The 26,269-nt window shown below is 49.6% G+C and overlaps 1 protein-coding gene across 3 annotated transcripts in view; it reads right to left on the bottom strand.

Annotated features, from left to right (window-relative positions):
- SEPTIN2 (septin 2) overlaps positions 1 to 26,269 on the bottom strand; it is a 321,415-nt gene that overhangs the window by 181,213 nt on the left and 113,933 nt on the right. For all 3 annotated transcript variants that reach the window (XR_014970433.1, XM_085633398.1, XM_085633399.1), the window contains exon 8: positions 115 to 216. Coding sequence is in view for 2 of the 3 variants with exons in the window: in XM_085633398.1 (XP_085489524.1) it covers positions 115 to 216 (102 nt within the window). In the remaining variant the exon portion in view is untranslated. The remainder of the gene's footprint in view (positions 1 to 114; positions 217 to 26,269) is intronic.

Below are 26,269 nucleotides of genomic sequence, written 5' to 3'. Positions count from 1 at the left end.
CTGGTCCATCAGCTGTCCGGCACTCTTACAGTTCATGTAAATCCCTGCTCTCAGAGACAGGCCCACTCTATTTCGAGTACCAGAAATAAATGCATGAAACAAAGAGGTTCTTACCTTCAGCACCCGAGTCTGTTCCTTGAACTCTTCGTCCTCGTCGGAGTCTGCATCTGGCAGCTGGTAGATGCGAATGCCATGCTCTGCGATTTCATCCAGGACCTAGGTATGCAAAGGGCATCTTCGTGAGGCACGGATGGCAGTGGGGAGGCAAGGCTGAGCAGGTTGACTAGCGCTCCTTTCTGATCAGACAGACACCACAAAAGAACTCCCCAGCACACCCCTCATGTAGAAGACCAAAGGCACAGGGCTTGCCAGAGGTCCATCATCCTGAAGAGTCCTTCCAGTCCTGGCCCATCCTGACCAGACACAGGTCGGGTTTGTCATTTCTTTAGGCAGATTAAGAGCTACAGGAATCCTCTCTACTTCCATCATCATCACTCGCCGGGCAAAAGCTCAAAGGTCTCAAACCTGCTCTCCTTAGACAATGTAGTAACGTAGTTTCCGTCAAATTATGGGGTTCACAATCAGCTATCACATAATTTAGGAAGCCTGTCCACCGCCCCCTCTAATTGCGAGCCGACACCCCTGGGTTATAAAGAAAAAAATAAACGGAAGCCACATACATTGTTATCAACCACCCACCCACAAACCGGGATATCCAAATGCGCCAGTGCGCACACTCGCCATCAGGGCCAGGATGGGAACCCAAAGCGGGCCAGGATGGGAACCCAAAGCAGCCCTGACGGGAACCCAAAGCAGCCCTGACCAGCACCCGTACGCTGCATCACGAGCTCACGAGCCAGCCGGACCACTACAAGAAGGCGGGGGGGGGGGAGGGGGGGATTTATGCCCCCAAGAAAATTTGGAAACAAATTGCAAAAATGGTGCATTCTACAACCATTTGTCATTATATATTCAATCGTATTTGCCTTTAAAGCATAGTAAATGATGACCTTACAGTGCACCAGGATACAGAAATGGACGTGGGGCCCTTGCTCGCTTTGCCACTGGATTCAAGCTTGCTGGACTGACGAGGGGTGTTACCCCGAAACCAGTCCCAGGATGATTGTTTCCGGTCCAGGGAAGACATGGCTTGGCAGTTCGGGCTGGACTGCTCCCATGAGGCAAAGGGTCAGACTGATTTGCATATAGCTGGGTCTGAACAGGGGTGGCGAAGTGAGCAAAAGAACGATGATGGATTCAACTCAGATCTGTGACTGGGGGGCGAGTGTCTGAAAAGTTTCAGTGCTCGGCCCATCATCTCCTTGTGTTTGCCATATCCTGAATATAGCACGGCTCGACGAGACCGTGCAAGGGCTGCCTAGGCAAGACCTAAAAACGTCTCTGGGCATAATATGTTCTTCGGAACCCAGGTCTGCAATTATCAGCGATGGCTTGGAGGGGGTCAAGGCCTGCCTGGTGATGGAAGGGGAGGGACACTATCGGAAAACATAAGGCGAGGGGCACTGCCTGGAAACGGAAGGGGAACTGCCTGGCAACGGAAGTGGGGGGGAGGGAGGGGCACTGACCGAAGGGCAGGGGAACTGCCTGGAAATAGAAGGGGAAATAGACAGCGAGGGGCACTGGCTGGAAATGGACGGAGAGGGGTATTTCAAGGAAGCGGAGTGCAGAAGCCTACTAGATGTGCCCACTTGGATAACATGCATCAAATAGCTAGTATTTTTTTAGGACAGACAAAATAGGTTCAGAAGTTACATGGAAAACATTCTTGCACATAAAAGCAAGACACTGCCCAGCACTTGCAACAGGCACGCAGGGCAGGTACTCAGCAAAAGGGCAAACTAGATGTGGCAATGGGGTTTTTATCTGCAGGGCACGGGCAGACCGGACAGGTTTGGGGTTCTTCTCTGCAGAACCTGGGCAGAGAGGATGTGTCCGGGCGTCCTTAAGTGGAGGGAATGGGCATAATGGATATGTGCAGGAGTCCTTATGTAGAGGATGTGTTCCAGAGTCCTTATGTGTAGAGAATGTACAGAATGAATGTGTCCGAGAGTTCTTATGTGGAGGGAATGGATGTGTCCTGGAGTTCTTAAGCGGAGGGAATGGACGGAATGGATATGTGCAGGAGTCCTTATGTGGAGGATGTGTTCCAGATTCCTTATGTGTAGGGAATGTACCGAATGGATGTGTCCGAGAATCCTTATGTGGAGGGAATGTACAGAATGGATATGTACAGGAGTCCTTATGTGGAGGGAATGTACAGAATGAATGTGTCCGAGAGTTCTTATGTGGAGGGAATGGACATGTGCAGGAGTCCTTATGTGAGGATGTGTTCCAGAGTCCTTATGTGTAGAGAATGGGCAGAATGGATATGTACAGGAGTCCTTATGTGGAGGGAATGTTCAGAATTGGCGTGATCCAGAGACCTTATGTGGAGGGAATGTACAGAATGGATGGGAAGAGGTTCTTGTAGACAAGGTATTAAGAGAATGAACAGACTTCAGGGTCCTTGAAGGCAGGCAGTGCGCAGGATGGATCGGCCCAAAGGCCCTTGTATGTAGGGAATGTGCAAAAACTAGGGCCCGAAGTAAGTTGCTTGCAGGCCGCAAGAGTCTTCAAGCGGGGAATGAGCAGTAGGGGTAAACCGGAGGGTTTTTTGTAGAATCGATGGGTCTGGAGATCTACATGCAACGAATGTGCTGATCAGATGGGAATCAAATTCCTCTGATAAAGTGGATAAATCAGACCAGGAACTACAGTCAGCCATAATCATGACGTTTCACTCCCACCCACGACAAAAAGCCAAGAAAGGCAGTAAGTAAAGATTACTGCCCGCGGAACCAGAATCAAGGTGGCCTAACTTGAATGAACTGTGCAGCTGCCAACACTCAACCATCGCGCGGACATATGGCGAGTGCTTGTATAGACTGCAAGCACAGGGCAGAACCGTCAGCCGCATTCTAGAGGGAGCAGTATGGTCCTATACTGACATTTACAGCTATGTGTCATTTTTACGTACAGACGTTTGGGCGCATCTTGGAAGAAAATATTAGGTATTAGTGGAGCTGGTGCTTAGACTCTGTTCTGCCCCTGCTCTTCATCTTGCCAAACTATTCAACCCCAATCACCTTCCTACCCTTGTGGCGACCCTCCCTCACAAATGTCTGGGGATGGTGCCAGGGAGGCTTGGAGGAAGGGGCACGAGGGACAGAACTTGGGTTATAAATGGACTCTCCGCCACGAAAAAAGGACAGACCAGAAGGGAAACCCTACACCAAGAGTAGGGACCAAAAGAAGACAATGGAACCCAGCACCAAGAAACAGGGCCAAGGAAATGCACTGCAGCCACCACCGAGAAGGGGCTCTGTTGTTTTCTCACATTCATTTTTCTGCTTTCTCTTACCTGCACACTTATTATACCTTTGGATTCAGTTCTCTTCTCTTTACTTTTGTGATGCTATAATCAAATGTTTTTACACGCAATGTTTTACATGCAATGTTTGTATTATTTCTATTAATTGTTTTTCCCAAGGGAAGGGGATGTGCATCGTGAAGCTTTTCACACTGTTTCACCCTCCCTTCATTCTAGTCACTTTCTACTACTTATTCACATCTTTCTTACCTGTCACTGGATTTTCATTCTTCCTCATACTTCATCTGATATTTATTGTGTGCAACGATGCAAGTACCATCATTCATACTTTCTTGCTGCAAGGTTGCAAATCATTGTTGTTTATTGTTGTCCAAGGAAATGGGATATGTTGTATCTTAATTCCCTCAAATGCATCCTCCCCTTAGCTGCTCAGCCAGGATGAATGTGATGTCTGCGTGGAATGTTGGAACGCTTGATGAGAGAGAGAGTGGAATGTTGGTGGGCCTCTTTGTGTGGTGAGAGTGGCAGTTGAAGAGAGTGGGCTGAGCAGCAAAGATGCTGCTCCTGGTGGGACCTGCAATATACTTCTACTGAACCAACCAATAAACCTACTTGCGATATACTTCCTGGCTACCTTTTGTCATCATTGGATCCAACTTAGCATCTTTGCAACAGGCTCATTGTCTATGTTCGAGAAGAATAGTCAAAGAACAAGGAAAAGCACCATATACCTTGAGGACTTGGTGGAGCATAGAGACGCATGCCCTGATACCCACAACACCTCACAAAACCTCACTGCAACCCATAACCAAGGAGGGGTCCCAAACGCAGACATCTCAACCCACTACTAAGTAGGGACCCAAAGGGGGTACTGCAACCCGCCACCAAGAAAAAGATACCAAGACGAGACTGCAACCCACCACAAAGAGATAGGAACGAAACACTGCGACCCACCTCAACAGGTACTAACACCACATACTACAACCGACCACCAAGAAGAGACTAGGACTATATACTTAATCCATCACCAATGCAAATACCAGGACCATAAATTGCAACCCAGCCCCTCAGTAAGAGGTGGGGACAAAAACCAGACACCACAACCTTCCATCAAACAAAGGAAAAATACAGTGAATGCAATCCTTGGCCAATGAAAGGGGAGGCCAAGACCAGATACTGTGATCCACCACCAAGAAACAAGGACCAAGACTGAAAAATACAATAAACCACAAAAAACAGATACCAGCAAAAAACGCTGCAGTCTACCACCAAGAAACTAAGAGCAAGTCCAGACACGGCTGCCCTCCACAACTAAACGTGCACTAGGGCCAGGCAATGCACTCAACTATTAAACATCAAACACTGGTCTATGACCCAACAACAAGACACAAGACCCAGTACTGAACTCGACCTCCAAACAAAAAGTGGGGGTGCCTGCACACAGCACAGGCTTTCCAAAGCCTGGACTGACAAGGGTTCAGTTATCCTCAATTATTACGATGCCAAGATTTAGCGACAAATGGATCAAACTTGCCTCCCTATCCGAAAAAAAACCTGTTACGCAAGTAACTTTCTCTTTCTTTTGATGGGATGTTGCGACGTATAATTTTAATTAAACGTGGGGGAGCATAGTTCACTGAGTTTAACAGATGTGGAATTCCTAAATCCGGACGCCCAGGGCATATTGTTTGGGGTCAAGGACAAGCTTATGTTTACTTTGTCCATGGGATAAGTAGACACACCCCCCCCCCCCACAGCACGAACCCTTTGGCTGCCAGATTACAGTACCACGTTATGAATCTGGGAAGGGCATTGTCTGCAATTAAGGTAATATTTATGTCCATATGTTAATGCGGTTTGAACTTGCCTTTAGGGGTCATTAATAAAAGCCTTTATTAGTAGGGGGATCTCTCTAAGGAACGCTGTAAGTTCAGACTGCACTTCTGACAGTGGTTCCAGTATACACATTTGCACACGTTAGCAACATATAACAACTGGATGATACGTATACCGCTTTCAGGATGCGCTCTAATGAGAAGCAAATATATGCAAAAGCTTGAAAGCAAGATTGATGATTATTTGCTTTCAAAATAAAATGTTCATTAAAAAATTGCAACTAGGAAAAAAACATTTTGCTTAACTACTGTGTACTTTTAGGTACCATTTCTTTGAAGCATCATTTAGTAAAATGTGTTGACGCATGCTAGTATTTCCCAAAAATATTTATAATAGAAAATCAGTGTAACCAGCTTCAACAAAATTATATGCAACATGAAAATAAACAAGCATTTGCAAAACCAATAGGTATAACATTGATGCTCAGCCTTTTGGCTTTGTCAATGTGATCTTGTTTTGATATGGTTGTTGTAAAACTTTACTGCTGTGGGAGCTGCCAGGCCCTCGTCATTACCACAAGCATTGACAAAGGCAAAAATCACTTTCCGTGACGATATGCTCCTTGTGGTAAGAGCTGAATGCGGTCACTCACAGTGAAGCCAGCTGGTAGATGGAGAGCAAAAGAGAACATTTTAATAAAAAAACAAAAAGGTCTTGGTTAATGCCGGACCGAAATAGGAACCAAATTCTTAATGTCACAAAAGTGCACCCATGGCAGGCGTCCTTGCATTAGTGCCGATGTACAGTTTTCATGAATTCGCAAGAATTTACTGAAGTAGGTCAGGAAATCGTACTCCTAGGAAATATTTGAACTGTATTTTAGCATGCGCAAATATGCATGTGTAGATTAGCTCAAGTGGAACTCTGTTGAGTGGTAACAAGTTCACACGCCCACCAACCCCTTTTATTCCCCAAACCCTGGAAGAAGTTTCACTTTTGTCCTTGTAAGGAATACATTTCAACCCCTTCTCTGTATGGATAAATAGTAGAGGTGAGCAGATGAAAACCCATAAAGAATGTAAGTTAGTAGGTTTACACAGACTCAAAAGGGCATTCCAACCATGGGGAACTATTGCTTACCGCTACCTCCAAGCACAGTATGCAGCTCTCCGGACAGGTGGCAAAACAAGGCAATTGCAAGCATTTAAACCCTACTAAGGTGTGAGCTCTGGCACAATCAAAGGCAATATCAGAGCTCGTCTATAATGAGATTGCGGCCATAATTTGGGATCACTTTACAAGGCACTAAAGGAACAAGTGACTTTTGTTACCGGACAAGTAGATTTATGAAGCAACATGTCCCATGGCCAAGTAGATATTTTATTAAATTCCACACCCCTGGTTTAACATTAGCCAACATTCACTGCTCGAAGAAAGCCGCTGTCGCCAGATCACAAGTCTAAATTAAGACCAATCAATCAGGGAATTGTGACGCGTGCTACTCACCCATGAGGGTCTCAAGACGGTGGGGGGAGGGGTGGACCAACTCAGTCTTACATCTTTCCTAAGGTCGTGTAAAAGGAGTATCATAAATTGGGTAACTAACAAGTTATATAAAGTGCTTCGAAATGGCAGAAGAGCGTGTGACATGCTCAAAAGTTACGTTATTCGTGAAGTCCTTATTGCACCGCCCTCAGATCCACAGCAGCGCTGCAGCACGACGCCACGTATAAAGTAAAGCGCATCGACGCGTACTGCTGCTGGAGAGGCGCATGCATTCATTGAATGCAGCTCCGGCCAGGAGAAGTCTCAGCCTCCCTAAGGGGCAGAGAGACACCAGTGATCACCCCCGCCTGCAGCCTGCCACTATTGGTTCTGGTGCCTGCCCTGCATCCAGAGCACAGCACTGCTTCTGGGAACAAAAAACTAAACCCAAAGGCAGAGATCAGAGAGATAAAACGGCACAAGTGAAACAATGGAGGGAAAGGCAATGGGATGTGGGTGCTCCAAGGCCCCCAAGTTACTGCCACTAAACACGCCACCTTCCTACAGGGAGGCAGGGCAGCAGAAAAACAAACTGCATCTGAGAGGCCGCACAATGAGAGCAGCAGTTCCCCCCCGGAGCGGCCCCCAGTGGACGTCTGTGCTTCCCAAGATTAGCGTCCCTCGGGAGAGCCATAAATAACGCCATTAGCATGAAGTCACTGCGCTTCCTGCTAATGTGTGCGACCTACGAGTTGAGTCATGTCCCTTCCAGCCTCACCAAAAACGAAAGTTTTATAGTCCGCGCCACCCTAGCACATCTTACTCCAGCACAGCATGGCTCTGGATGCAAGAACCAACGCAAGACCTCACCAGCACGGTAGCTCAGTGAGCCATGCACCACCTGGATGAACACACAGGTGTAAGGTAGCATCAGATGTCATCCTTGCGTAGAGATGCTGTGCTCGGTGACACTGAAGTCGGTCACTTGCCAGACTTCTCTTCAATCCAAACATTAACAAGCACCACTGACGTCACTGCCAGACTGTGCTGCACAGTATTGCGTCACACCTCAGACCGTACAATACAGTCAATGAGCTGTAGGTTGGAGCTACGGCCAGCCCTCCCACGCCTTGACACTACTCACACCTACGGAACATCATACCATGCACATATACATCCCACTGACGTCACCGCTAGTCTGTGTAGCACTGTACTAATTACAAACAACGTAAATGATAAAGCTTGACAATTCATTTAACTTTATGGATTATCACAACTGAGAGGGCTGACCCATTTCCTTTTAGGTCTCACCTAGTGTCGCAGTGCATGCGCTGCTCGCTCTGCGAGATCTATTGTCGTCAAGTTGAATTGGGAAGTGGGGTGGAAGCTCCGCCCATGCTTTCCATTGGCGCGCGTCACAGTTTATGCTAAAGCCATGCTTTCTATTGAAAGCGAGGCTTTTTGGTGCCCGCCCGGTCTCCTTTCCGGCTCGCCCCTACGGACTGGATTTTGCACTCGCGGGCTCACGCGCTTGGATGTGTATCTGTGTTGAGTACTATTTAATGCAAACAGTTTCCGGGAAAATACCATAACGCATTTTTGCGGCACTTGCGCTTTACTAAGCCGTGGCGTCCATTATTTGAAATACGAGTTCTTGTGTTATCATGCCGCATTTAGAACCCATATGGGAGTTCTTGAGTTTTTAGAACGCTTTTGCATTAACACACCGTAGCGTCTCCATGTCGTGTTTACTTTTACTAGCCTCTGCGTTTAATTTTCATTTTTAGGGGTACATGTTATTTTCACTTTCATACAGTTTGAAATGTTACTCTTTGCTGAGTGCCTTTTCCAATATTTGTGGCCCTTGCATTTTCCCGCATCGCGCAAAACAGCTTTGTGGTAGCACGCGGTTAGATCTCATGCCGCTTTGACTTTGAGGCAGAGCGGCGCTTTGGTTTGGGTTTCTGGTTTAATCAGTGGCCTGCGCACGGCATGTTAGAGGGGTGATTTATAGCTTACTGTAATGCTAAAACCCCTCTTCCACGGTCTCGAGAAAAAGTTTGCACTTCACCAACGATGAGAACTCCAAGGTGCGTGAGCGCCAAGAATAATAGAACATCTCCGAACATTCTTCAAAGCGCGCGCCGTCCACTCCCCACTCCTGTGCATGTTTCGCGCGCCAAAGCACACATGGAGGGGAGGGCTCTGCTCAGCAGCTGCTAATCATGTTTGACCTATGTTTACACCAAGCTTCTAATCAATAAATGAGGTCAATAAAGAGTTGTAGTTTATACAGCTGCCAGTGAGGTTTGAACATGAGATCGGACTTCATGATCACATTTTCTGGGAAACACGTTTGCTGACTTACAAGCACATCCATGATCGAATACATTTGTATGTGCGCTGAGGAGATACAACAGGATTTATTCATCAAAGTTATTTCTTCGCCGCATGCAGTATTGAGCCTTATACATAGAACATCTTGACCTTCAAGACTGAGTTGCGAGATTTAAATCTAATACAACATGGTGGGAATTCAATTTGCGAAGCCGATCAACGCCTCCGTTAATTAAAGACAGGAGTCGCTCTACTGGTATTACCAAACGCCTCCAGCGGTAACCAATTAAAGACCAGCGTATTCAGGGGTCATTAGTTTAGTAGTGGTCATTGTTCAATGTTACAGATGCTTTGAATAATCCCTAAATCTCCTTAAATCGCGCAATACCTTTTTTTTTAGTCATCAATTTTTTTTTTTTTTAACACGATAGGTGGTTAGTTTTTCAGGTGATATTTTTTGTTTTTCTAGTCGAATGTTAATCTGTCCATACCTAGACCTGTTGGACGAGAACCCAGTCACTATACAAAATACATTGATGTTTCTAACACTCTGCAACCAAGAATAAATGCACCACAAATGCCAATGGTCTTGAAGTAGAGTTTGTAGTATTGTTTCTAATGTTTTTTTTTTTTTTTACAATCAGCAACTACTGTTGAGCTGGTAGAATAACCCGGTCTAAGGATGTATTAGAGTGTTATTCAACTACCTATTTCTCAGGTGGAATATCAAAGATATTGAATTAAAAGCCTCACTCACATAATAGTGACATGCTTCATCATAGGCAAATACTCCACATCCAGAGAAGATGGTACTCTCTGGGCGGACTCAACCAAAGATGTACAGGGAGTGCTTAGATAAATGAACAACTGGTTAAGCAGGGAACCAGATTAGATTAAAAAATGCCTATGAGTGTACCCTTTCCTTAATCCTTTATTCACGGGCACTCATTGTATCGTTAAAGACTTTATGCATGGGGTTATTTTGAACTTAATTCTGTTCAAATGTACCCTCAAGCCAACATGTTTCGGCCCATATGGGTAGCCCAGTCGGGTCTGAGGGCCTTCGTCAGGGCGTTAAGTCTCTGTGCCTTATTCTTCAAGGTCCCTGCCGTGTAGCAGTGCATGTGTTGCATGCAACCCAAAGAAACGTGAGGCCTAATGCACTCACCTGTCTGTGTATTCACTCCAACTTCAGTAGATTTTCTACTGATTGATGCCTACTAGCATCATGCAGATGTCGTGTGTTCCGGTGCTGTCCTGTAGTCAAACATTCGTCAAGGACGCCGCACCGCCGTTACACCTCATAAAACACATTGTCTGGCAGACGATGTGTAGGGTACACTCATAGGCATTTTTTAATCTAATCTGGTTCCCTGCTTAACCAGTTGTTCATTTATCTAAGCACTCCCAGTACATCTTTGGTTGAGTCCGCCCAGAGAGTACCATCTTCTCTGGGTGTGGAGTATTTGCCTATGATGAAGCATGTCACTATTATGTGAGTGAGGCTTTTACTTCAATAGCTTTGATATTCCACCTGAGAAATAGGTAGTTGAATAACACTCTAATACATCCTTAGACCGGGTTATTCTACCAGCTCAACAGTAGTTGCTGATTGTGAAAAAAAGTTTATCCGGGAGAACGCAACTCTGTTGTTTATTCTCTCACTCTCTATGTGTGAAAAACTGGTTTCTAATGTTCAAATAATTATTAGGACAGCTTTCCACTTGGAAAGTGGAAACGTAGATTTGGAACACACACACACACACACACACACACACACACACACACACCAACATGCAATTGAAGAATAGCTATAACAAGTTATGACAGAAACAAGCATTTGCAATGCAGTAGGTCTCGCATTTGCAAGAGTTTTAGCTACTGGCATTGTAAATGACAATGCCTTTTATTTATGGGTTTTTAAAACCTGCAAACGATGGGTAAACACTCACTTTGTATTTATAGTCCTTGCTTACGAGAAGTAAGGCTGGCAGTAAAAAGAGCAGTTACTGCCGGCCTTGCTTCTCCTAAGCACAGACTAAGTACACAGTCGATGTTTACGCACCTCTTGCAGGGTTTTAAAACACAAATAAAAGACACCTTCATTTACAGTGCCAATAGCTCAAACTCTCGCAAATGCGAGACCTATTTCATTGCAAATGCTTGTTTATTGCGGTCACACAGGCTCCGTTGTTTGGAGAAACTGGGTTTGGGTCCTGTGTATTTTTCACCCTTAACACACAGCAGCACATAGGATGCCAGCGAGTGATGTACACATGTGTAGCAGCGGGGCGTACAGCCCGCCACGGGTCAGGATCTTCCCCATATCACACTAAAAAAAAGTCAACAAAACAGAAACCGACTCAAATAACGCAACAATTTTATGCAGGGCTGGCTTTAGAGCAGTGCGACTGGTGCGGCTGCACTGGGCGCTGAAAGTGGGTGGGGGTGGTCGCTGCGTTAAGCAATAACTTAGGACTTAAAAGCACCTGCTTTAGAGTTCCTGCGCATCCAGCTTTTAGGCAGCAATACAAATGTCAAGATAACTCTTGTGGTTAATGTTCCTGCTAGAGAGAGTAGAGGTCAGAGTTGTGTCTAGCACAGAGGGCTAATATGAGCCAGCCTTTACGCGCACTTTAAAACAAATGAAATGGATTGGGAGAGAGAGGGGCTGGGGAGAGAGAGGGGTAAGGAGAGAGAGGGGCAAGGGGAGAGAGAGGGGCAAGGGGAGAGAGAGGGGCAAGGGGAGAGAGAGGGGCAAGGGGAGAGAGAGAGGGGCAAGGGGAGAGAGAGAGGGGCAAGGGGAGAGAGAGAGGGGCAAGGGGAGAGAGAGGGGCAAGGGGAGAGAGAGGGGCAAGGGGAGAGAGAGGGGCAAGGGGAGAGAGAGGGGCAAGGGGAGAGAGAGGGGCACGATTGCCGGGTGGTAGTGAGAGAATCTGAGGAGGAGGGGGGGGGGGGTGGAGGTGCAAAAACGGCCGCCTCATCAGGCACCACCCTGATTTCATGTGTCGCGGCCAGCTTGCATCACAGCTAATGTCGATATCGAAAGAAAGTCTGGGTGCCTTTAGCGCTCCTAAAAACGCAAAAGCTGCAAACCCCTGGTGCTCCGCCCTAAAACTGTCTGCGACCGCTGCACGGATGACCCGCTCCAGAGGACCCGCAGCTGGCCAGAGGCTGACCTCAGGCCAGGAGGCTTTCATCGTTCAGGGCAATTGTCCTGCAGCATAATGAGCATTTCCGGCTCTGGACGCATGAATGACATCACCCCCCCCCCCCCCCCCCCCCCCGCGCGTGACGGACGTCGACGGAAGTGATTGGATCATGAATGGAGTTACCGAACACTTGAGTAATATCGCTATTACGAGACTATGACGTGCCCTGGATCACGGCAGAGAACCCCCTTCCCGCACCACCCGGAGATATTCCAAGCCGCTGTCAGCAAGCCTTAGCCACTGAAAGAACGTCAGCCCCGGCCCTCCATCGCAGTCCCTCCCTCGAACCCCTGCCCTCCATCGCCGTCCCTCCCTCGAACCCCTGCCCTCCATCGCCGTCCCTCCCTTGAACCCCTGCCCTCCATCGCCGTCCCTCCCTTGAACCCCTGCCCTCCATCGCCGTCCCTCCCTTGAACCCCTGCCTCCATCGCCGTCCCTCCCTTGAACCCCTGCCCTCCATCGCCGTCCCTCCCTTGAACCCCTGCCTCCATCGCCGTCCCTCCCTTGAACCCCTGCCCTCCATCGCCGTCCGTCCCTTGAACCCCTGCCCTCCATCGCCTTCCCTCCCTTGAACCCCTGCCCTCCATCGCCGTCCCTCCCTTGAACCCCTGCCCCCCTGCCCTCCGTCGCCGTCCCTCCCTTGAACCCCTGCCCTCCGTCGCCGTCCCTCCCTTCAACCCCTGCCCTCCATCGCCGTCCCTCCCTTCAACCCCTGCCCTCCATCGCCGGCCCTCCCTTCAACCCCTGCCCTCCATCGCCGTCCCTCCCTCCAACCCCTGCCCTCCATCGCCGTCCCTCCCTCGAACCCCTGCCCTCCATCGCCGTCCCTCCCTTGAACCCCTGCCCTCCATCGCCGTCCCTCCCTTGAACCCCTGCCCTCCATCGCCGTCCCTCCCTTGAACCCCTGCCCTCCATCGCCGTCCCTCCCTTGAACCCCTGCCCTCCATCGCCGTCCCTCCCTTGAACCCCTGCCTCCATCGCCGTCCCTCCCTTGAACCCCTGCCCTCCATCGCCGTCCCTCCCTTGAACCCCTGCCCTCCATCGCCGTCCCTCCCTTGAACCCCTGCCCTCCATCGCCGTCCCTCCCTTGAACCCCTGCCCTCCATCGCCGTCCCTCCCTTGAACCCCTGCCTCCATCGCCGTCCCTCCCTTGAACCCCTGCCCTCCATCGCCGTCCCTACCTTGAACCCCTGCCCTCCATCACTGTCCCTCCCTTGAACCCCTGGCATCATAAGACCAGCGAGATGGGGGATGCGCTTTGAAGAATCCCACTTAGACACCAGTGGTTTTAGCTACGAGGGGCACCTTTTAGTGCGTTCCGCAGAACATTCTACCAGGAATGTACGGGGAGAATCGGCCTCGAGGCCTCCAAGCGCCTTCGCAGTTTAGAAGCAGCCCAGCCAAAGCATTGTAGGAGATGCACGTAAGTGCAACGCCCACATAAATGCATCTTGATGCGAATAGTAGTAAGAAGGGTGACAGAAAAAACATGTGCCAGGAGAAGCCACAAACGAGCATTGGCAAAGCTCAAGCTATTGGCCATGTTGTCTAGCAGCACGCCTTCTGTTCAGCATAGCTGGAAGTTACTGAAAGCCCAGAATCACACCCGTTGGGTAGATGGGGTCTCTTCACCCCCATGTGGAGTTTATTGCCCTGCCCCTCCAAGCAAAAAAGAGAGCAACGATATGACCTGCGCGGTCTCCTCATGGTCCTTTTGTACGTGAACTAATAATAATAATTCTTTATTGTGCGGTTACTAAAACTTTTCCAATTTTCCTTTTTGTATTTAAAAAAGATATACGCTTCTTATGTACAGAAAACAAAGCTTTAAAAGACTCAAATTAATAAGAGGACAATCTAAAATAGGAGAGTGTGATTAAAATATCCTAAAGTTAATTAATTGCCTATGACGTTCAGAAACTGGGGTATCGGGTCGGTCGAAGCGTCACTTTTTTTTTTTAATCTAGAAAGGAACAGCTAAGCAAAAGTTTTTTTAAAAGCAGTCTAAAGAAATGTAACAGTTAATATTAGGCAAAAGACAATGTTCCAATAGACAGTACTGAGTGGTCAAGAGTTCATGGAATGAGTCTGAGGCTGCGTTAACAGCGCAGCCAGGTTGAAGGAGATTAGCGGCGCTGGTTTTTCCCAACAATCTGGCCGCTCTGTTAAATTTTGTGACCCGAATGTTCAGCTTCGTGTTGTCGGAGTTCAAGGCAGCAGTCATGGCTTGTCGACATGCTCGAACTCCGAGTTGATTCCATTCATCCCGCAGTAAGGACCTTCCGTCAATGAGCAGAGCGGGACATGCGCAGGCTGTGTGCGCCTTTGCTTCAGAGTGAGAGCCGCACCCCCTGCATTTGGTACTGGCACTGGAGAGGCGCCATTCGGGCAGGTTCTTTAAAAAACACAGGCCATTCCCCCATCCTCTGGGCCATAAACTTTAGCTTCCAAAAAAGTGCAAACGTGCTTGATAAATAAGGTGATTCGACCCCCGGTTTAAAAATCGGAAATTACCGCCCAGGCATGTTTCCTTCTAGACAGTGTTGCCCTGTCAGAATGGAAAGACCACAGCCGGACGCTTCTCTCGATGACTGCCTTTAGCGCCGGCTGAGATGGATTTGTTTCCCAATATTCCTTGACACCAAGTAGTTTTTTCAGTGACTTTCAGCCACGCTGAGCAGCAGACGCGCTGCTACGTAACATTGCTAGAAGACATTCACATTGACAAGGCCAATAGCTCTGGTGTTGCTGCGATCTATTGGCTTTGCCAATTTATTTATTTTGACATTTGTAAAGCGCGAAACAAAGGCCCGTGGGCATCTCGGCGCTAAGTATCTGCAATGTTTAGCCAACAAGGGGACTGGGAGATCAATGATTAAAAAGCCAGGTTTTGAGGTTTTTTCGGAAAGACCAGAGGGACGTGCTGGTCTTGATGGGATGAGGCAGTGTGTTCCATAATTTTGGAGCAGCCACAAGAAATCTTCTGTCACCCCAGTTGACAGATTTAGTTCGGGGGATCACCAGGTCCAGGGAGCTGGAAGAGCGCAGTGCTCTGGATGGACAGTAGGGGGTAAGGTTCTTAGTGAAGAACGCTGGGACAGCGTTGTGTAAAGCCTTGTATACCAGGCACAAGGTTTTGAACATAATCCTCTTCCTCACCGGAAGCCAATGAAGTTGTTTCATGGTGGGTAAAACCGGATGGAATTTGGGGATTCGCCCTAGGAGCCTGGCGGCCGCGTTGTGTATGGACTGCATTTTTGTTAACACTCTCTCCTGGGCCCCTAGAAACAAAGCGTTGCAATAGTCTAGGGTGGAGAGCACCAGGGAGCTTACCAGCGTTTGCGCCAAGTTTTCAGGTAAAAAGGGCAGAATTTTTTTGATGAGCCTAAGTTTATGAAAGGCTGAAGAGGATATCTGATTGGCGTGTGGTAGGAAGTTCAGACGGTTGTCAAACATGCTCATTTGGTGTTGGCAGAGTCTTGCTGAACAAATGTGGAAGTGATAGTGAGAAACAGATGAGAAGCTCTGAAGTGAAGCGAGGGTGTGGCATAACGACCAGAGCTGCCAAGAGGGGAACTGGGAAGCCAAGTTCAAATCTCTGGGTCGGGTGAACAATTTGTGATTCTGGGCAAGTCCCTTACGCTTCCTCCTGCACACGATAATGAATGTTATTGTCTAATTTAAGTGGTGAGCACTTAAAGTGCTACAATACCGCCGGCTGGTGTTAGCGGAACTAGGGCTCCAATACCATTGAATCGTGCAATATAAAAAAGCAGCAGCGACGAGGGAGGTAGTGAGGGGATGCATCTAGCAGGAGGGGATGGGGTGATGGCAAGCAACAGGGAAAAAACCCTTAACTGAAGCAGGATCAGAGACAAAAATGAATGTGTTATTTTGTGATGTAACTGATGAGCACTTAAAGAGCTCCAATACTATTGGCTTGTGTTCGCGCTATGGCAAGACAGACGACGGAGAAAGCTCTCCAATACCAACCCACAGATTGTGTAAAAAAACAAAAAAAGTGCTGTTTGTGTTTTAACAACTTTTAAAGAAATGCATTTATGTACACGTGAATGCATTTTAGTGGCATGTGTGTATGTGTACACGGGCGACGGCCTGAAAACACAAGTACGCCTATGAAGTTCTTCAAAACAAAGAAAAAAATAGCTCTGCAAACCAGGAGCAGTGTAAGAAGACATGCACTTGGCCAGGCTCCATAGGAGGGTCAAACAAGAGGAGGTCATGGGGCCCACATGTTATGACAAACAGCATCAAAGAAAATGAGAGCGGCGCTGAAGTTTACCAAAGGTAGGAGATGGGCGGCCGGTAAGCCCAAAGAGAAAACAACTGTTTGCCTGGCAGAGACCTAAACAAGGAAAAACATCAGGGACTTGTGGAAACTCCTGTGACTAATCATCTGTCAAATGGCTTCTAGGAGCTATCCTAGGATAAGGGAGGGACAATGCAGAAAAGTCCTGACCTACAAGAAGGGAACAGTGAACAAAAGCAGAAAGCTTGATCACATGGCATGTGAAGGAACATGGAATTAGACTCTTAAAATGCTACTTACAGGCCGTCCATGTAGAAATCAGAAATATGACAGCAGACGTAAACTGGATCCCCAGCACAACAGCAAGAAACACGCATCAACCATGATCAAACGTACAGAGGCTGAATACAAACCTGACAGCCATACTCCTGACTCAGGGAACCTCTAGGTCATTCGTGCAGGGAGCCCAGATGAACATATGATACCATAGAGTATCCCAGAGTAGGACCCCCGTCTCCTATCAGAGGGCTCTGCACTCACTCGGGGCACCTCTGGATCATTCCTGCAGGGTGCCAAGGAGAACGAATAGTTTCTTACCTGTCGGTGTAGTTTTGCAGCTTGAAGATCTTTCTGGATTCACTATGCTGTGCATTATTCCGCGATCTTGTGGTTGGGTCCGGATTCGTAGTCTTTTCTTTGTTTTTTTTTTTTTTTTTGTAGCCCAGGTGGGCGTCGACGTCCACCATTTGGTGCACCTCCCGTGACGTCGTCGTGCTTCCTGCGGAAGTCCCACCTTTGGGGCGCCATCTTCGGGTTCTTTTTTCCTTTTTTTTTAACCCTAGGCGATTGATTAATCCTTCTTGTCCCTTTATCTGTATGTTTTCATTTCTTTGATCTTTTCCATTTTACCCCCTCTTTCACTCCAGCCTCATCTTCCTGGCGGAGGTGGGTGGGTTCGCTAGTGAATCCAGAAAGATCTTCAAGCTGCAAAACTACACCGACAGGTAAGAAACTATTCGTTTTGCAGCGTGAATCTTTCTGGATTCACTATGCTGTGCATAGACTTTGTAGCGGTTTTCCTAATTCTGTGGCGGCTGGGTGGTAGATGAGCGTTGGTCGTTGAAAATGTGCTGAAGCACCTTCTGTCCAACCTGTGCTTCCTTGTTCATCTGAATGTCCACGCAGTAGTGTTTCGTGAACGTGTGCACAGATGCCCAAGTTGCCGCGAGGCATATGTCCTGGATGGGCGTGTTCGCCAGGAAGGCCACGGTGGCCCCTTTCTTCCTTGTGGAGTGCGCCTGCGGCCCCTCCGCTAGCTCCTGTCCAGCCTGTTTGTGGCAGAATTGAATAGTGAGGGCAATCCACCTTGCGATGGTGCCCTTAGTCACTGGCCTACCCATGAAGCTAGTAGCAAAGGACACAAACAGCTGTTTCGACTTCCTGAGTTCCTTGGTTCTCTCAATGTAGTGCATCACCGCTCTTCTGGCATCGAGGGTGTGCAGTGCCTTTTCTGCGTTTGTAGCCGGGTTTTGGAAGAAACTTGGTATCTGAATACTCTGATTCATGTGGAACGCCGACACTACCTTGGGCATGAAGTGTGGGTCCGTTCTCAGGACTATTCTATCTTTGTGAATCTGAATGTAGGGTTCCTGCAGCGTTAGTGCTTGAAGCTCGCTCACCCTGCGTAGTGAGGTTATGGCCACCAGAAAGGCTGTTTTCATAGTCAACATCTGCAGTGTGGCCTTGTGAATGGGTTCAAACGGTGCCTTCATGAGCTCCGTCAGGACCACATTCAGATTCCATGCCGGCGGCGGCAACCTTTTCGGGGGGGCCATCCTTTTGGCTCCTTCCATGAATCTCCTCACCACCTGCGAGCTGAAGAAACTTCCACCGTTTTCACCTCTGGTGTAGGCCACGATGGCCGCTAGGTGTACCCTTAGTGAGCTCGAGCAGAGGTTACTCTTTAGAAGGTGTGTGAGGTACCTCAGTACTGTTGAGTCTCTTGTCATTCTGTTTTGCAGGCCCTTTTTCCGGCACCACACAGTGAACCTCTTCCATTTTGCGCTGTAGCATTTTCGTGTAGTTGGTTTCCTCGCCTCCCGTAGCACTCGCATCGTGCTCGGCGGCAATCTTAGGTGTGCGAACTCTAGGTCTTCAGGAGCCATGCCGCCAGGTTGAGGGTCTCTGGCTCTGGGTGCAGGACCTCTCCGTTTTGCATTGAGAGCAGGTCCTTCCTCCTCTCGAACCTGTATGGGTCGCCTTGTGCCATTTCTTGAATTTGTGAGAACCATGTCTGCCTCGCCCACTGCAGAGCCACCAGGATCAGTCATGTTGCTGGTTCTGCACTTGTCGAGTACTCTGTGCAACAGGGGTATCGGTGGAAAGGCGTAGGCAAATGTCCTCGACCAGCTTATCCATAGGGCATTTCCCTTGGATTGCTGATCTGGTTGCCTGGACGCGAAGCTTTGGCATTTTGCATTGTGGCGTGTTGCAAATAGGTCTATTGTGGGAGTCCCCCATCTCCGGAAGAGTTTCTCCGTTTCCTGGCCATTGAGCTCCCACTCGTGTGATGCTGAGGTCTGCCTGCTTAGCCAGTCTGCCTCCACGTTGTCCTTCCCCGGTAGGTGAATTGCCAGTAGATCTATCCTGAGAGGTATGGCCCATCTCCAAATCTCCTGAGCTAGGGATGAGAGTGGGAACGACTGTGTCCCCCCTTGTTTGTTGATGTAGAACATCGCCGTGGTGTTGTCTGTTTGGACCAACACCCTCTTGTTGAACAGGTGTCTCTGGAACGCCTTCAGGGCTAGTAGGATTGTTTTCAACTCGAGGTAGTTGATATGGCGGACCGCATCTGCTGGGGCCCATAGACCCCTCACTCTGAGGTTGTCCATGTGCGCTCCCCATCCCTTCTGCGATGCGTCCGTGGTAATGGTCACTGTTGGGATTGGTGGTGTCAGGCTTCTCCCTGTTGTTATGTTGCCTCTGTTCCACCAAGTTATCTCCTCCTGCACTGCGTGCGTAACAACCACTAGATCCTCCCAACTTCCGTTTGCCTGTGACCATTGCTGTTGTAGCCATTCCTGGAATGGTCTCATGTGCAGGCGCACATTCGGCACCAGCTGGATACAGGACGCCATCATCCCCATCATCTTGCTCACAGCCCTCACTGTCAGAGCTCGCCCCTTCTGGTAGAGCTTCGCCTCCTTCAGTAGAGCCTCTGTCCTCCTGTCGCTGGGCACTACTGTACTGTTGCGGGAGTTGATCTTTGCCCCCAGGAAAATCTTCACCTGCTCCGGTTCCATCGATGATTTTCCCCAGTGGATCGAGAATCCCAGATTCGTGAGGGTGTCTGTTACGCGTTTTGCGTGCCTCTCGCACTTCCCGCGTGAGTTTGCCTTGACCAGCCAGTCGTCCAAGTAGGGGTAGACATGTATTCCCTGCCTTCGTAGGTGCGCCGCTACCGCCGACAGGCATTTTGTAAAGACCCTTGGTGCTGATTTTAATCCGAAGGCCAGGGTCGTGAACTGGTAGTGTTCTTGTTCGATGTTGAATCTTAGAAGGGCCTTGTGCCTTCTGTTTATTGGGATGTGAAGGTAGGCATCCTTGAGGTCCACGGTGACCATGAAGTCCCCTTCTCTTATCTGTGGCAGAACCTCCTGCAGTGAAGTCATTTTGAACCTTTGCGTTCTGATGAACTTGTTTAGGTAACGGAGGTCTAGTATGGGTCTGAGGTCGCCGTCTACCTTCGGAACCACGAAGTAGTTGGAGTAGACCCCTTTGTTGCGTTCTCTGAACGGCACTGTCTCTATGGCTCCCTTTTGCAGGAGTTTCCGCGTTTCTTCTCTGAGTATTGCCAGTTCTTGGGCCGATCTCAGTCTTCCCTTTGGTTTCCTGTTTGGAGGTCTTTTCTCCAAATCTACGCAGTACCCGTACTGCACAACGTTCCGTATCCACTTGTCTGTGGTTATACGCCGCCACTCCTGAAGGTAGAACCTCAGTCTTCCGCCTACTGGTGTCGTATGCTCGTAGGCTCTTGAATCTTCTCTTCCCCCTGATGACACTTGTTTGCGCCTCACCCTTGGGGTCCTGACGAGGGTAGGCGTCCTCTTGCGTGCTGAGTCACTTCGTCGAGGGTTGTTCGCCCCCTCTCCTCCTTTGGCCACGTCCGTTCCCTCTCCCGCGAAAGGACTGGCCCCGAGGTTGATATTGCCAGTTTTGCTTCTGCTGACCTTGTCCGTGACCTTCACCCTGCTGACTTTGTTGGAACGCCTGGTGCGACGTCCCCTGCTGGCTTCCTCCCCTACCGTAGGGTCTCCTCGAGGGATTTCCTCGCCTCATTCCCCTCAGCTGTAGGGCCCCCATGGACCTCGCCGTCTCGTTTTCTTTTTTCAGCTGGGTGAGCTTGTCGTCCACTGTTGCTCCGAACAGTGTCTCTCCGTTGAAGGGGGTGCCAAGGATGTTGTTCTGCACTTCCGGTTTGAATCCCGAGATTCTTAGCCATGCATGCCTCCTCTCTGTGACCCCTATGGCCATGAGTATTGCTGAAGTCTCTGCCCCATCCAACGCCGTCTTTATACAGGAGTTGGCGATGTTCTTGCCTTCGTCTATCAGGTGAGAGGCTCTGGCGGTATTCTTCGGGGAGGTGCTTTACTAGCTCCCCCATCTCATCCCAGTGCTGGTATTGGTGTCTATTGAGGAGTGCATTTGAATTCGCCATGCGCCAGTGCATTGCGGCGTTCCTCTCGACCTTTCTTCCTGTGAGGTCAATCCTCCTGCTCTCCTTATCCGGAGGTGGCCCGAAGTTGCTGGTACGTTGGCCCTTCTCCTGGCCGTGGAGGCTATGATGGAGTCCGCGGTCACGCTACCCTTGATGTAAGGGGGGTCCAGGGAGGAGTGCTTATATTTCTTCTCTGTCCTGGGCGTGATCGACCGGCAGGTCGCAGGTTCCTTGAAGGCTTCTCTCCCCTGATTCATCACGCTTTGTAGCATGGGGAGGAACTGGCTCCTTGTCTGGATGGGGAGCAGTGTCTCGACGAGAAAATCGGCTTTCGGCTTCTCCTCGTCGAGTTTGACGCCGAAGGCCATTGCTGCGCTCCTGACCACCATATTGTAGACCCCGATGTCGTCGGGTGGCGAAGGCCTCGAAGGGTACGTGTCCACGGGCTCCTCCGGGTTTTCGGTGTCGAGATCGTGCCATTCGACGTCGTTGCTGGTAGATGCCGCCGATTCGTAGAACGACCGTTGGTCTTCTTCCTCGGCTTCTCCCTCATAATAGGGCTCTTCTTCCTCTTCGAGATCCCTTGTCAGCCCTTCGGCGTCGAACTCGTCTTCGACCTCACCGACGTCCGCCGATGAAACCGTTGGAATCTTGAATTCCTTCATCCTGGCGTCGAACTCCTTCTTCCTTTTAAGGATGTTCTCCATTTCGGCCTCGAGCCGCCTCTTCTTTTTCTCCATCTCGGAGATGCCTTCGGCGTCGACCGCGGGTCTTTTCGATGAAACTTGCGTCGACGTCGAACGTTCTTTCTGCGTCGATCGGCCCGTTTCATGGGATGCTTTCGACGACCCTTGCCTTTCGGCGTCTTTCGGCACCAGGGAGTCCTTTTCTAAGGATCCGCTCGGCCTCTTGTCCGTGGTTCCCCCTTTGGACGTCGAAGTTTTCGGCGCCGGGGCTCCCTTCGTGGACTTTGACTCAGATTTTCTCGAGTCACCCTCGTGTTGTCGAGGTACTTTCTGTTTTGCGCTCGACGATTCTCTTACCTCGTCTTCTTTTTTCTTGTCGGTCTCTACGACCGTGAAGTTTTCGGCTGTCTCGGCGACGTTGTCCTCGTCGTCCGTGGAGAGGCCCAGATCGTAGAGCGTCGGGGGCTTCCCCTTGCCATCCATGTTGGCTCTTCTCTGCCGCTCTCTCACCCTGAGTGTCTTCGGCGCGAAGGCTGAGCAGGCGTTGCAGTCGATACTCTGGTGATCGACCGGTAGGCAGAGGTTGCAGACCGGATGCTGGTCTTTCTGCGCGAACTTGTGGTGGCAGTTTGGGCAGAACTTGAATGGCGTCTTGTCCATTGCGCTCAGGGTCTCTGAGCGTGCATTCTCCAAGGCCGTCGAAGAAAAGGGGCGCTGGTCCTCCTCTCTTCGCGCTCCTGATGAAATCTCTTCCTTTCCTGATATCTTCTAGTGATTCTATCGACGAAACTCGCTTTTCTTCCTTCTTCCTTCGAGTGTAATTCTGGAGCTTCCCGATGACGATCCAGACCCAACGGCGGAAAAAAGAATCTGAAGATGGCGCCCCAAAGGTGGGACTTCCGCAGGAAGCACGACGACGTCACGGGAGGTGCACCAAATGGTGGACGTCGACGCCCACCTGGGCTACAAAAAAAAAAAAAAAAAAAAAAAAAACACAAAGAAAAGACTACGAATCCGGACCCAACCACAAGATCGCGGAATAATGCACAGCATAGTGAATCCAGAAAGATTCACGCTGCAAAACAGATGTTACCATGGTCTACCCTGGGTAGGACCCCGGCTCCTATCTCAAGGCCCTGCACTCACTCAGGGCACCTCTGGATCATTCCTGCAGTATGATACCATAGTCTACCCAGAGTAGGACCCTGGCTATTATCACAGGACTCTGCACTCACTCGGGGCACCTCTGGATCATTCTTGCTGGGACCCCAGATGAACGTATGCCATAGTCTACCCAGAGTAGGACCTCGGCTCCTATCACAGGGCTCTGTACTCACTCGGGGGGCACCTCTGGATCATTCCCGCAGGGAGCCAAGGTGAACATATGCCATAGTCTACCCAGAGTAGGACCTCGGTTCCTATCACAGTGCTCTGTACTCACTCGGGGGCACCTCTGGATCATTCCCGCAGGGAGCCAAGGTGAACAGATGCTACCCTGGTCTACCTTGGGAAGGACCCCGGCTCCTATTACAGGGTTCTGCACTCACTCGGGGCACCTCTGAATCATTCCCGTAGGGAGCCCAGGTGAACACACGTTACCATAGTATACCCTGCGTGGGACTGGGGCTACGATCACAGGGCTCTGCACTCAGTCAGGGCACCTCTGGAAAATTCCCGTAGGGAGCCCAGGTGAACAGATGCTACCATAGTCGATCGGACCGCGGCTCCGATCACAGGGGTTTGCAAGAGCTAAGAGATGTAAAGGTAGAACCTCATTGAGTGCAAGCACGAGGCGACCACAGAATTCACCTCCAACAACTCCTTATCGCAGCAGAAACCAAGGCGTCGGACACTAGAGTCTCCTTAGAAGGTCCCATCTCACTGAACCAGAAGCAGGGACTCCACAAGCTGTCTTGACCCAAGACAATGCCTGGAGGTTCAGCAGAGCGCTACAGGCCTGGGGGGCGAAGGAGCTAGGCTGGAGAGTGTGCGGAAGCTCAGTTAGAGGGCGATCAAAACCCTGGACAAGGGGATTATCCTCTTGGTGACAACAGTGACTCCACACAAGAAGATTTTATATCGACCACCAACAGATGAATGTTAATGAGAAAGTAAAAAAAAGTGGGGACAGGAATCTGTTTAGAGCGTAATGAAGACAGCAACACCGACTGCTCCAGCAGGAGAGGAAAGAAATGTACCACACCCAAACTACTGACGTCCCAGATGGTGCACAAAAACAGAAGTGCACAACGTGTGAAAGGCAGAGGAGAGATCTGAGAATCAGACCTATGGGCACTCAACTTCTTCCGCCACAAAAGTTAACATCGTGAGTGCTTTCATCTCCTCCAGACTAGAGTGGCGGCCTCTACGGTGGTCTCCCACTCGCAAACGCCAAAGACTGCTGAACACTGCAATCTGATTGGTTCTAAAATTTATATAAACCATAGCGGGTCTTCACCTGAATCCACTGGCTCCTCGTTGCCAAGATGATCTATTTCTATTCTGTTACCGCCCTTCGAAGTTCTCTCCCCATCGCGAAGATGCCCTCACAAGAAACCCTCGTCTCCTCCAGTCTCGGCTTCTCTGCGAGCCCTGCTTTTAGGTTGCCTTAGTTAGTGGCCATGCGGTCTCACGCAGATGTGAACTCCAGAACTCCCTGCTTCATTTCAGACACTTGGAGGGTCATGGGAACTTTAGAAAGGCAGTAAAGTACAGACTGGTCTTAAATCGTTCGTCCAGGTGGTCAACGTCCACCAGGAGCCCTTTCCAGTCAGTCAAATCCCCTACTGCAACCTTTTGAGAACTGGCTCCACATTTTAACGGCTTTGCCACCTAAGAAGGGTTTACAGAGTCCGATGTCGCCACCAGACTGACTGTGGGCGGTGAACTCTAGATTAGGCAGTGCCCTCTGTCTTCTTGCCTCCCCATGCATGCCACGGTTACAGTCATGTGCCATGCACTGTTCAGAAAAATGATAACATAATATAATTAAGACTTGACTATTTACTAGAGGGTGGTAAGTGCCTTAACTACAGTGATGGTTCGCCCCTGCCCGTCATAGTGAATGCCATCAATTCGTCCAGCCAACCCCAAGCAGTTCTTTTTATCTGACCTGTTTAATACGAAAGAGTTGCTTTGAAGCGGTCTGGTCATATTTGTAGTGCAAACACTACTCTAGCGGTGTGCACTGTGCTGTACAAAGGCTCTGACTAAAGAAAAATATTACTACCAGAGTGTACTATTTGAAAGAGTGAAAGCGGGACGTTCAGTATTGACAAAAACACCAGTATTCACTTGGCACCGTAATGCGCTTGGTCCGGCGCGCCTTACTGAATGAACCCTCTACACAGCCAGGATGTCAAGTCGCTTTTTCATGACACCACCCACAGTGCTCTGCACAGCAGCTGTGCTCACTTTTCAAAGCGGGGGAGGTCCCATAAGAATACATCAAAAATGATAATCCTTGCTTTGTTCTCTCATGATAACATATGTACCAGAAAAGGATCCCCTTGGGTACCGGAGGAGTCTGGCCAAGAACAAGAGTGGCGGAGGAGTGCCAGCAGGGAGTGCCGGCCAGGGCCTCATGGAGCGAGGGAGCGGCAGGCCCTGCTGCAGCAGGACATCCACACTCCACTACAACCCCAGGACACTGGCCCCCATCCAAGCCCTGGGCTGACACCGCAAAGAGGAATGCCAGGGAGTGGCGTGGGCTTGTTGTCCTCCTTGGATTCCAGGATCACAGAGCCCTGGCTCAGGCCGGGAAGGCTGCTCCCTGCTCCGGAGAGGCCATGGCACCGTCCAGGAGTCTGTTTGCAGAACTCTCTGAAAACAGATATGTCCAGGAGTCTGTTTGTAGAACTCTCTCAAAACAGAAATCAGGCCTCTTGCTGCTGCTCCGTCAATATTGTTGGAGCCAGCCCAGGGCTGCTCGCCCATTTGTACTCCGTGGTCTCTGCGAGGCTGGCCAGCGGTAGCCAAGGCCAGGAATAGCTGCTCTGGCCACGATGCGCTCCACATGAAACAGAAAGATGCCAACACAAGGTGGCCGTGAGAGGCATCACTGCCAGAGGCGCGGCAAGGACAGAGGAAGCAGCTGATGCCTAAAAAGCTTTACGAATATCAACAAATAACTTTCCATCCCAAAAACTATTTTAATCACAAGCAAAAACAGATGAGTGCCATCAACATGAGATGGAGGGAACGCAGTGTTACTAGGTTTATTGAACACACGATTCTGGTTAGATCCGCAGCATCTAAGGGGAGCAACAGAACCCTTCATAGACACCCACGCAGTGAACAAGAAGGAACCCAGGCCAGGGCTGAGCTTGCTAGCGG

The sequence above is a fragment of the Triturus cristatus genome, chromosome 11 (genome assembly GCF_964204655.1).
Source record: "Triturus cristatus chromosome 11, aTriCri1.1, whole genome shotgun sequence".
NCBI lineage: Eukaryota > Metazoa > Chordata > Amphibia > Caudata > Salamandridae > Triturus > Triturus cristatus.
Note: the sequence above shows the minus strand (reverse complement) of the source record. Positions and strands in the feature narration are given on the sequence as shown.